This window comes from Jaculus jaculus, chromosome 13, assembly GCF_020740685.1.
Source record: "Jaculus jaculus isolate mJacJac1 chromosome 13, mJacJac1.mat.Y.cur, whole genome shotgun sequence".
NCBI lineage: Eukaryota > Metazoa > Chordata > Mammalia > Rodentia > Dipodidae > Jaculus > Jaculus jaculus.
The window spans coordinates 73,185,673-73,198,150 of record NC_059114.1 but is presented as its reverse complement, the minus strand read 5'-3'; the positions used below and the strand labels follow the sequence as shown (position 1 = coordinate 73,198,150).

The 12,478-nt window shown below is 41.1% G+C and overlaps 1 protein-coding gene across 2 annotated transcripts in view; it reads right to left on the bottom strand.

The window, feature by feature from the left end:
- The window catches only part of Adamts12 (ADAM metallopeptidase with thrombospondin type 1 motif 12), a 293,075-nt gene that overhangs the window by 125,878 nt on the left and 154,719 nt on the right, over positions 1 to 12,478 (bottom strand). For both annotated transcript variants that reach the window (XM_045132353.1, XM_045132354.1), the window contains exons 4-5: positions 11,994 to 12,196; positions 10,176 to 10,259 (exon numbers count right to left, since the gene is read on the bottom strand). In XM_045132353.1, coding sequence (XP_044988288.1) covers positions 10,176 to 10,259; positions 11,994 to 12,196 — 287 coding nt within the window. The remainder of the gene's footprint in view (positions 1 to 10,175; positions 10,260 to 11,993; positions 12,197 to 12,478) is intronic.

The following is a 12,478-nucleotide window of genomic DNA, read 5'->3' as shown; positions in this document are numbered from 1 at the left end:
ATTGTTATGAATGCATAGGAGGCCAAGGGCAAAATGTGGCAGTTTGAATACATGGCTCCCAATATAGCTAATGTTTTCTTAGTTTGTATTTTGCATCTGTAGCCACCTGGCTCGAGGCAGTGTCACTGTGTAGATCTTAAGGCGTGGTAATGGGTCTGAGATTCTAATCTAAAGATATACAGAGTAGGCCTAGCTGGAGTTCCTGAAGTGTGCTGGGCTGTGTGGCTTTTGGCTTTTTGGCTTGTGCTTCTCTGTGTGTGTGTGTGTTTGTTCCCGTGAAAGCAGGCCAACTTCTTCTGCCATTATGGAACTTCCCCTGGGTCTGTAAGCTTCAATACATACGTTCTTCCAGAACTGTGTCTGTTCTGGAAGTTTATCTCAGTGAACCTGAAGCTGTCTGCTACACCATAGGACTGGTCTTGGGATCTGGTAGTCCAAATCCACTTGCTTGTGCCAGTGAGTTCACTATCTCTGTGTCTTTCTTGCTGCTGTGAAGGTGTGATATCTGGCAATATGCTCATGTCATGCTGTCTCCGTCACAGTGAGCCTTCCCCTCAAAACTGTAAACTGACAAAAACCCTTTGTTTCAATGAGGTGCATCTGGTTGGGCATTTTGTTCCAGCAATGGGAAAATAACTGCTACATGGTTCTACCATTATTTTATAAGCACTCTGAAAACTCAATTTTCTTTATAATTCTCTACTATGTTAAGACAGATGGATCAATATTTGAGCCCTGTTGATGATTAGATAGACTCTGAGTACTTACTGAGCTCTTAAACACCTGAACTTGTCTGTGAGCTACAGCTCTCATTAAATCAAGACGTTATGTTCTAAAGACACCAGAGAGCCAGAGATCTTATCAACTCTCAGCCACATTGTCCAGACAGAAGTCATTGTACCTGAAGTGACACTTGTCACAAGCAAAAAGTCACCTTGTCAATCAATGGCAAGGTGGGGAAGCCGAAAGGGAACTTTTCAGAAATCTAAGAGTTTAGAAAACCCCTGAATGACTTCTCAATTCAGTGTAATGATAGTATTGTGCCAGTCTCAAATATCTCTGATGCTAGCATGTGTCTTTTTATGGTGTGTAAGATTCTTGTAGTGAGGCCAGCATGTTAAACTCCCACACCAGGCACCATAAAGCAAAGGAAGCATGTGTCTGGAGGTTGGTGAGCTGTCTCATGGTTTTAAAAAGAGGCTCTGGCATTTGCTTCAGCTTAGGGCTCTTTTTCTTGGTGACTCTGACTTGAATCACAGTTACTAGAGTCCTACAGTATCCTAATAAAGTAACTGTAAGGTGTATTCCTCCTCCTGCCTCATAGATTAACCCTGCTCATCAGATTTGTAACTTCCCTTACTGGTTATACAGTGGCATTCAGGGGTAAATAGCTTCATTCCATAGAGACCCAAGTGTTTCATTTCTTTGTTTTTAAGTGAGAAGTTGCAGACAGAAAGTAGGAACAGGTCAAAATGTGTTGACACTTAAACAAAAATGAAACATTTTAATAAGGAGACAAAAAAAACCCCAAAGAATAAGAGCTCGCATTAGTTTAATATCAGAAAAGTAGCAATCTGAACATCACCATGATAATTCATTGGTGCTATAAGCATTTGAACAAACTAAAGTTAGTATGTCTATGTTGAGATAATCATAATACCTTTCTTAGTATGGTCACTCCTAAAATTATCCATCAAAAGAATATTTTTCCTCTTTCAATATTTTCCGAATTTTTTTCCCCTTTCTGTTATTGTTGTTTCGTTTCTTGACAGAGGGTCTCAGTATACAGATTAGCCTGGCCTTAAGTCATGATCCACCTGCCTCAGCTTCTCAAGTGCTGAAATGACCCATGTGCACCACTACACTTCGCCCCATTCTAAACATCGCTTTCTTTTATTTACTGCAACGACCATATTATCCTCTTCTTTAAATCTAACAATGTTTGACATTTACCTTTCAAAACGGCAGCTCTCACACAACCAAATTTGACCAGTAACATTTTCCACAATGAATCATGTGTTTCTGGGTCAATATCAGACATTACAGTGGACATAGATTCATCTTACATGTGCTTATGGTATAAGCACCATGACTGGAGAATAATTATCATTTATGCATCACTCTGTTTGCCAGAACTTTTGAACTAGTCCTTAACAGTACACTTACATTTCTTTTCTTTTGTCCTTTTTTTGAGGTATGGTCACACTCTAGCCCAGGCTGATCTGGAATTCACTATGGAGTATCAGAGTGGCCTCGAACTCACAGGGATCCTCCTACCTCTGCCTCCTGAGTGCTGGGATTAAAGGTGTGTGCCACCACACCCAGCCATACTTAACATATCCTGATTCACAGCTAAATGCCAGAAAGTGGGAGTGTTGACAGAAAAGTAAAAGTTTCAGATTAAGAAATCTGTAATGAAAAATTCAAATCTAGGTATTATACCATTTTTTTGTACTTAGGGAATTAATTAATGAATGAATGGCTTACTGAATAAATAAATAAATAAATATAGGGTACTAGAGCAAGGGTACAACCATAGGCTAGAAATCAAAGGGAAACATCTCCAGTCTAAACATCCCATCTGATGTAAAATTAATTCAAAGTGAATCATACACTTACATGAAATACATAACTTAAATGAAATACATAAAACTTTAAAACCTCCAGGAAAAGAAAACCCTAGGAGAAAGCTCACAGATGCCTGTAAGAAGTTCTCCTTTGAGTTGAAACCTTATGGCTTGTGCTCAAGCTATTAGCACTCTCCCAACACACACCTACTTCCACAGTATGCCCATTTTTACCTTCTTTTCTTTACAAGTATCCCATTTAAAAATTTTTAATTTTATTTATTTGACAGAGAAAGGGGGAAGGAGAGAATGGGCGCACCAGGGCCTCCAGCCACTGCAAATGAACTCCAGATGTGTGCACCCCCTTGTGCAGCTGGCTAACGTGGGTCCTGGGGAACCGAACTTGGATCCTTTGGCTTTGCAGGTAAATGCCTTAACCACTAAGCCATCCCTTAAGCCCAAGTATTCCATTTTTATAGTGTAGGCTAGGCTTGCTAGCTCATAACTTTTTTTTTTTAAATTTTTTTATTTATTTATTTGAGAGCGACAGACACAGAGAGAAAGACAGATAGAGGGAGAGTGAGAGAATGGGCGCGCCAGGGCTTCCAGCCTCTGCAAACGAACTCCAGACACGTGCGCCCCCTTGTGCATCTGGCTAACGTGGGACCTGGGGAACCGAGCCTCCAACCGGGGTCCTTAGGCTTCACAGGCAAGCGCTTAACCGCTAAGCCATCTCTTCAGCCCAAGTATTCCATTTTTATAAGATGCTTTTTCCTCCTCTGATATCCCCTTTAACCTACTCAATCCCCATTCTTCTTCTAACACTCAAATAGCACATTTCCAGATGCCTTCCCTCTCCTATTCCCCAGTCTGGAGTGCTTCTAAGTCCACGACTGGGGTTAATTCCTCTCATTCCTCAGCCACTGCATGCATCCCAGCATACAGCTTAATCCTCGTGTCCTTTCTATTACAGAAAGATTTCTCATCTTTCAATTTTGTGATTCCACCTTAGGGATGTATTTATTGCCTCTCATAGGCAAAGTGCTAGATTAAACACTAAAGATGGTGTCCACATAAGTTTCTTCATTTGGAATGTCTTTCTTCAGTAGGTAATTCCTTCTTATCCTCTAAAATACATTTTAGGCATCCAAGTACCCTTCCATATACCAGATACATATATTTTAGGCTCATGACAATTTTCAATTTAAAATTTCTACTTTTGTACTTTTGACAGTAGATTTCAAGTTCCTAGAGTCGGGAAATGAGATTACTATTCCTATCTGTATCCTCTGTGGCTAGCATAGCATTTGTCATGTGGCTGATTGAGCATAGAGCAATAACAGCTTTCCCTTCCTGTCTTTATTTAGTTAACCCCTTAATTCCTCAAGCTTCAGGTTGGGTGTCAAGTCATTGAGGAAGCCTTCCCTCACCTCCATGTCAATAGGAATCTATTATAAACTCTCATAGCACCGAATCTAATACCTCACCGTACTCCCTGTCTGCCCCCTGATGTTACATAAAAGTTAGAATACATGCCTTTCATTTGCTCATGTTCGGGTTGCTAATTAATCAATGGCATGAAGATCAGCTACAACAATTTCCTGAGAATCAGGAAAAAGAGAATCATGAATTACAATTTGTCTTGGACTTGTTTATGTTGTGGCACTGAAAGATTCTCTAAAGCTTGCATGAGGATAATGTTTGGAAAGTGGGGGGTAGGCAGCCACATCATCTGTTACAAGTCATTTGTCTTTTTCCATTTGCAAAACTCAATTGGGAAGAAGAAAAACAATATTCCAGAAAACAATGAATGACAACAATATGACTTCAGTAATTGTTCTCCTGACAATTTCAATCACAAAGCAAAAGGAAGTCAGCATTAAGATTAAGATGGCCTGGGGACAATGCTTCCAGAAAATGAACAGATGTGGAATTCTACGGGCTTGACCTTGACCCTTGAAGCCACACTTGAAGTTCTGTGCCAGGGTGCTGGGATGATGCTGGGTGAAGGATTTCCTTCTCACACCTAGAAGGCCTTTCCTTTCATTGGCCAGAAAACCCATGCTCTTTCTATACATCTGTATCAAGCATATGCCTAACCATTACAACCCTGAAAGTTGGAATTCTCAAGAATTTCCAAAAAGTTAAACATATAATTTTTGTTTTGTTTTGTTTCAGAAAAGTTCTCACTCTGTAGCACAGGCTAGCTTTGTGCTCATGGCATTTCTCATGCATTAGTTTCATAAGTGCAAAGATTAGCTAAGCATTAGCTACCATGTCTGGTGAAACACACACACACACACACACACACACACACACACACAGCTTTATACAAATATAAAGTTAGCATGTGTTATAGAAAAGAAAATGGGTACAGAGACAGATGCAGCTATAACCAGTAGAAAACATACTGGAATGAGAATGAAAAATTGGTATAACGGCAGCTGATGTTCCACAGCCTAAAGTAATCATTAGCTTAGGGTTATATGATTGGCTGAACCCAAATATAATTTTATCTCTCCTAGACACAACCATTTATACAGCCCACAAATTTTCTATGTCAGTGTCTAAATTTGCCACATCTGGGCCCAAATCAATAACAAATCATAAAGTTTCATTGCCAGAGTGTCTTGTAGGCCATAGTAGGCATTGAAAGGAACCTAATTTTCACTTTGCCTAGTTTCCAAGCTTTGAATAAATGTTACTAACAAAAGATTTATAAGAAGTGAAATAATATGCCCACTGGTATTTTAAGATGCCAAAATGCACAATAGCTAGGAAATGGAACCAGCCTAAATGTCCCTCAGCTGATGAGTGGATAATGAAGATGTGGTCCATTTATACAATAGAGTTCTGCTCAGTGGTAAAGAAAAATGAAGTCATAAAATTTGCAGGAAAATGGATGGATCTGCAAAGGATTATACTTAGTGAGGTAACCTAGGCCCAGAAAGCCAAACATCACATATTCTCTCTCATATGTGGATCCTAGATACAAATGATTAGACTTCTATGGAATAGGAATAAAACACAGTAGCAGAGGCCATTTAGCTAGAAAGAAGATATAAAATGAATAGAAAGGGAGAGAGGAGGGGCTTAATAGGATGGTATTATACATATGCAAGTAGAAGAACAGATTAATGGAGTGACAAGGCCTAATTGAGGTCAGGGGAAGATATTGAGTAAAGGAAAGTAGAGGGAGGTAAAATCAAAATCTAAGGATATAAATAAGTCATATAGAAACCTACTTTTTTGACAATGGAACACTCAGAAGCCATAAATTGTCACTAGAAAATTTTCAGTGCCAGGGGTGGGATACCTTCCAGTGAGTTGTTTGCTGGTAGGTCCCTAATGCCCCCAGAACATTACAGGACATTCCCAAAGCCTTTGGTTTCCCACCAGGAATAGATAGTAAGACCCTATTGCTGAAGATTCCACACACTTGGGCTACAAGGTCACTGAGAAATTCTCTTAGAGTTGAGCTGAAAACCTCCTCCATGTAGACCAGCTGACAGAAAGCTGGGAAAAGCCATGCTGCATGCAATTCAATGGGTGAGAGAGAAATCACCAGTGAAGATACTCAACAGTGGATACTGCAAGCCTTATGTGTGGCCAACCAGGCCAAATGAGCCAATGGGCACAATAGTGGCACATCTATTATGGGGGAAACCAACCACTGTCTAATTTGAATGGAGGCCCACTCTATTGGAGGGAATACATCCCTGATACTGAAAACCTGCAACAGAGGTAGTTATGAGCCTTAGGGGTGTAAATGTTTGCTGGTGTCTGGCTAAATGTACATACTGTACTCACCAAACTGCCCAATAAGCACTTCTCTTAATGTTCATACCCACATATTAATGCTACTCTCACTTTTGATTAGGGAAGCTTTTCATTTCAGATGGCAGTGACTTTGGAATGACCATGGTTCTGAGAAAAAGTGACAGAGGAGTGTTCAGCACTGAAATATCTCTATCACATCTTCCAAGGTTCAGGGTCCATTGCAGAAGAGGTGGTGGAAAGAATTTAACAGCCAAAGGAAGGGTAGGACTCCTTACAATGTCTCCTTCAGACAAAAAATGGACTGGATATCCATGACCTCACAGTTTCTGACACTACCTACACAAGACCATCATAATAGGAGGAAAAGTTGATGATGTCAAAATAAAAGAGAGACTGATTGAGAGGGGGAGGGGAAAACGGGGGGAGGGAGGGAATTACCATGGGATATTCTTAACAATTATGGAAATTGTCAATTTAAAAAGATGTAAAAATGCTTCTCAAGTAATGCACAGAGATGGGATGGTAGGGGATAAAAAGGAAATGGAACCAGACACCAGTAATCACTAAAAATAGTCCTCCAGCTGCTGCAAACAAACTCCAGAAACATGGGATACCTTGTGCATCTGGCTTATGTGGGTCCTGGGGAATCAAACCTGGGTACTTTGACTTTGCAGGCAGCCATCTTAATCAATCACTAAGCCATCTTTTCACATTACTTAATTGCTTATTAAAAGTAAAACCATGCGTGTAGTATGTACAGTGAACATACATTCTGTGGAAAATTATTAATTTTCATGGGACTGAGTGGCTTCTTGGACAAAGGACCTTGACTATATTATATTATTGAGGAAGTGAGTGATTGCCTTTCATGTTTATTAATTATTTAAGAAGGTTCAATATAGGGCCCACGTTAGGTCAAGGAAGTTTCTTTGCATAAGCCAGTTTTCACTTTTAGCTCTATATTGACTCATTGCGTATGCACTTTAATATGTGCTTTACACCAGTCCCTGGTATTCAGGAACAGGCAGTCCCTGTCCTCATGGAATGTACAGAGAAGTTTTAGCATAAGGGCAGGCCTTAGGTGTGGAGAGAAGAGCAGAATGCAACTGAGAAGTCTAGGAACCACAATCTCACTTAACTCTAGTCTGTACACAGAAAATAAAGATTGTCCTATGGAAAAATTCACTGATTCTCTGGAAATTCAATCCTAGGCTTTTCTAACTGCCTACCATCTTAGAAAGTATTTTGTGTAGAATGTAGAATCTGAGTTTCTTCAAGTCAAGAGAAACTTGAGAAGTGACTCAGTGGAGGTACCCTTGCCTTCTCTACCTCATCCCTGCCACCTCCACTACCCAGAAGGGTGCGTGTCCATAAAGTGGGGAGAGGATTGTTTTGGACTGTTGCTTGAAGTTTCTCTCTAATAATGAGCTCAAATTGTTCCCCTGATTACTCTCCATGGTATAATTCTAAGTTTTTTTTTTAAATTATTTATTTATTTATTTATTTGAGAGTGACAGACACAGAGAGAAAGACAGATAGAGGGAGAGAGAGAGAATGGGCGCACCAGGGCCTCCAGCCTCTGCAAACGAACTCCAGATGCGTGCGCCCCCTTGTGCATCTGGCTAACGTGGGACCTGGGGAACCGAGCCTCGAACTGGGGTCCTTAGGCCTCACAGGCAAGCGCTTAACCGCTAAGCCATCTCTCCAGCCCTAATTCTAAGTTTTATATATAAAATTCAACTTAAAAAAATAGTCTTCCAACCAATGGTGAGGAATTCTACTGCTGGAAACCAATAAACCTAGCCTTGCTTTTGACCTTGGGTATTTTGCTGGGGCAGAGCCACATGATGCCCTTCTCTACATGTGCCAACTGGTGACTAACCTCTAGAGGTTGAAAAAGTTCTTCACCAGGATGACCAGCTAAATTGATTCCCTCATTCACTAAATTTCACTTCATTCATTTATTCATGTCCCAGCACTATGGTTGGGACCAGGGATATCTCAGAATAAGGAAACATGGTTTCTGCACTCATGCAATCCACATTACGGTTGTGACTGAGATATGCAAAGGACTAAGCAAATACACAGGATAATAGTGAATCATGGGGCTGGAGAGATGGCTTAGCAGTGAAGGTGCTTGCTTGTGAAGCCCAAGGACCCAGGTTTACATTCTCTAGTATCCACCTAAGCTACATGCACATGGTGGCACATACATCTAGAGTTCATTTGCAGCAGCTAGAGGCCCTGTTCTATCCATTCCCTTTCTCTTTTCCTCCTTCCTTCCCTTCTTTCCTGCCCTCATCCCTTCCTCCCTCTCTCCTCTTTCTCTCTCAAATAAATAAATAGTAAATGAAAATAAAAAAGAAATTTAAAAACATTAGTGGACCATGAGAGTTTCATCATTCTGTGATGGAGAACAGTAAAAGGGGCTGGCTTTCAGTAGGTTGGTAATTGAGAGCTTGTGGAAGAGGAAACCAAGCATGGAAACCAAGACCTGAGCAATGAGAAGTGGCAGCCATGTGCAGAACCAGAGGAGGAATTCTTGAAGCACCGGGAGCCCTAAGTGCAGAGGTCATGATGCTGAGAAATATACAGGGTATTCCAGAAGTCACCAAAACTACAGAGAATGGAGGGCTGAAAACAAGGCAGAGGGTTTTGTAAGGAAAGACTGGATAGGTCAACCAGGCAGATCATAAGGTGCTCTGCAAGCCGAGGAAATCTTTGGCTTTTTTTTGTAAGAAGAAACAATGCCATTGAAAGGATTGTGTAGTTAGGCAGCTCAGTTTGCTTCTGTGGAGGACAAATTATTAAGACAAGGCTGAAAACAGGAAACCCACTGGGCCCTTACTGCAGTAACTTAGGCAAGATATAAGTCTTGAGCCAAGGATCACGAACTGGCAAACTGTGGATGGTTTTGACACCTGCTTTGGAGATGGAACCAGTATGGCTTTGTTGTTGGATTTGGACGCGATGAAGAATGAGTCGTAGGCTTATTTAAGTGACACATATATAGTAGCCCTTTATGTTGCATCTTTATTTATTTGAGAGAGAAATAGGCAGGAAGGGAGAGAAAATGTGTGCCAGGGTCTCCAGCCACTGCAAATGAACTCCAGTTGTGTAGTACACATCCTTGTGCATCTGGCTTACGTGGGTCCCGGGGAATCAAACCCAGGTCCTTTGGCTTTGTGGGCAAATTCCTAAACCTCTAAGCCACCTCTCCAGCCCAGAAGCACTTTCTTCTTACTGGGATGGATAAGAGGAATGGAGGAAAGGAAAACTGAGATGATTTTGGCAGGAAGCAATCAGAAATTCCATTTTTGACTTTTACATTTCCAAGACCAAGTGGATTATGACACACGCAGGTTGAGATGTCATGTAAGCAAATGCATAGTCAGAAGCCCAAGGAAAAGGCTGGGCTTCGGTTACCAACCAGGCAACTTGGCATGTGGATGATATGTAAGTTTATGAAAATTGATGAAATTCCCAAAGACTAAAGTAGAGGCAGGAAGACCTGAATCTCAGAGACATGCGTTAATATACCCCAGATCAATTACCCTTACTTCCCCATCTCTCCTCCCTGTCGTTGAAAGTCTCCAGCCACAACGATTTCCTCTGTTTTCCATCCCAGGACAGTCCCATTACAATGACAGTTGGCTGGTTTCAACAATGCATACTTGGCAATGTTCTCCATCTTACAGTCCCACGAAAATAACATTTTCCTTCTATCTGGTCACCTCTTTCTTGTTATCAAAAGATCTCCCCAATAAAGAAATGGAGATAGGAAATGCGTGAAGACACAAGAACAATGGATGAGAAACGACTCCTTACCTCTTCTTCTTCAAGTAGAATGAGCCGAACCACAACGATGTGAATTGCATTGCCAATGCTTGGGTTATGAAAAAGCCCAGTGACCTGCAGTCAGAAATAGAAGAGCATTAGCCCCATGTGACTAGGTCCCTATGCCAGAGGGGGAAGATAGCACTGTAATGCACTTAAATAGGCATTATTTATTGTCAGCCTATGGGTTCTTAGTGTAGTTCAAAGAGTGAATCTCTATCCACATTAGGATATTTAAAGACACCTTTGCATTGTATGCTTGCGGTTTTGATGCCTTTGTTTTCCTTTCCTTCCTTCTTCTTCTTCTTCTTTTTTTTTTTGTTGTTGTTTTTGTTTTTGTTTTTCAAGGTAGAGTCTCACTCTAGCCCAAGGTGGCCTTGAATTCATGGCAATCCTCCTACCTCTGCCTCCTGAGTGCTGGGATTAAAGGTGTGCACCACCACGCCCAGCTCTGACCCTTTCTTTAACCCAAGGTCAGCCTCTCTTTCATTACCAGCTTACTCAGGAAAATGCTTTTATCCATCTCAATAGGACAAGCATCCTGTCCGTGAAAGCAATGCACAAAAATAATGCAAAAAGGGACTGGAGAGATGGCGAGTGGTTAGTGGTTAAGTTGCTTGCCTGGAAAACCTAAAGACTCGTGTTTGACTCTTCAGGTCCCGTGTAAATTAGATGCAAGTGACGCAAGCACAAGGTCACATATGCACACGTGCCTGGGGTTCAATTGCAAAGGCTAGACCCTGGTGCACCAATGCTCTCTCTCACTCTCTCACACTAGCATAAAAAATAATGTAAAAAGGAAGCTTGCATTTCGGGTTTGCTATATAATCTTACTTCAATTCTAGCTCTTAACCACGTTTAGGAAATCATTTTCTATCTCTTCACCTCAGTCTTATCATTTGGGTACTAATAGAAACTGAAGATACAAAGTCATACTAAAAGGCTCGAGTCCCTTTGTAAATACTTAATAAAAAGGCAAGCGTGGTGGCGCAGGCCTTTAATCCCAGCACTCGGGAGGCAGAGGTAGGAGGATCGCCATGAGTTCAAGGCCACCCTGAGACTGCGTAGTGAATTCCAGGCCAGCCTGAGCTAGAATGAGACCCTACCTTGAAAAACAAACAAAAACAAAAACAAAAACACCTTAATAAAAATAACATGTGAATGATAAGTTACACATTTTACCTGGGATACATGTTTCTAAAGAGTAGATTCATTTGTCCTGAATTTTCATTGTGATACAAGAAAGAGATGTGTGTATGTTTAAAAGTATCAACAAAAATTGCTTTAATCTCCTTTCTTGCCCACTCTTTTTTTTCTTTTAAGTTGGCTTTCAGAGATTTAGGCTTCATTCACTTTGACATTTTCAAATACAACTTGTTTGAGTTGGTTCTCACCCTCTCCATTTCACCTCTCCCCCACCTAATTCCCCTCCCCCGCCCCAAAACCCTATTCCTTTGTGTGTACATGCTACGTGGGTCCCTTGCCCTACCCTCGCCCCTCTCCCTGCTTTCTCTCTATGCTTGTTTTTGGTGACCTTTCTACCCTTTATAGGCTTCACCCACATTTCCCACCTCCATATATACGCATACTTATAGATACTATTTGCTTGATCCTGTCTTTTTGAAATAGTCTCACTATTTAACCCAGGCTACCTTCAAACTTGTAATTCTCCTGCCTCAGCCTGACAAATCTTTGGACTATAAGCCTAGACTACCATGCCTGGCAAAAATAAATAAATAAATAAAAGCCTTTGATAGGAGGAAGGACAGCTGTTTCCCAGCTGCACTCCCTGCATGCACCCCACCATACCATGTTCATGATGGTTAGGATGTAGGACTCCACGTTCTCACTCCCATGATATTCAACCATCTTTGTGTCCGCCACCACTAGCGTCTCCACCCATCTCTCCTTGCTGATGGAGCGTCGAGAGAGACCTCTGCCTGGGCCGGGCAGGTTGTTCCTCTCCCACTTCTCTCGCTGGAGCTCTTGCTTCTTAGAGGTAGCGAGACTGTCTGGACATGAAACAGAAGGCAAAAGATAGTGGGCTAATTATACATATAATACTATCTGTGTTACTATTCACATACATTTGTCAAAGCGGGAGGCTGTGCGTTTAGTTTCGGTCTAGTGATGCGTGTGTGCAATGTTTTCACATTTGCTGCTGTGACCTTAAATGAATCAGAATCAAATTACTTGAATTTGATTCATATGAAGAGGTTCGTTTCTTTTTTTTTTTTCATTTTTTTGTTTTTATTTTTATTTATTTTTTTCTTTTTTTAAATTTTTATTACCAT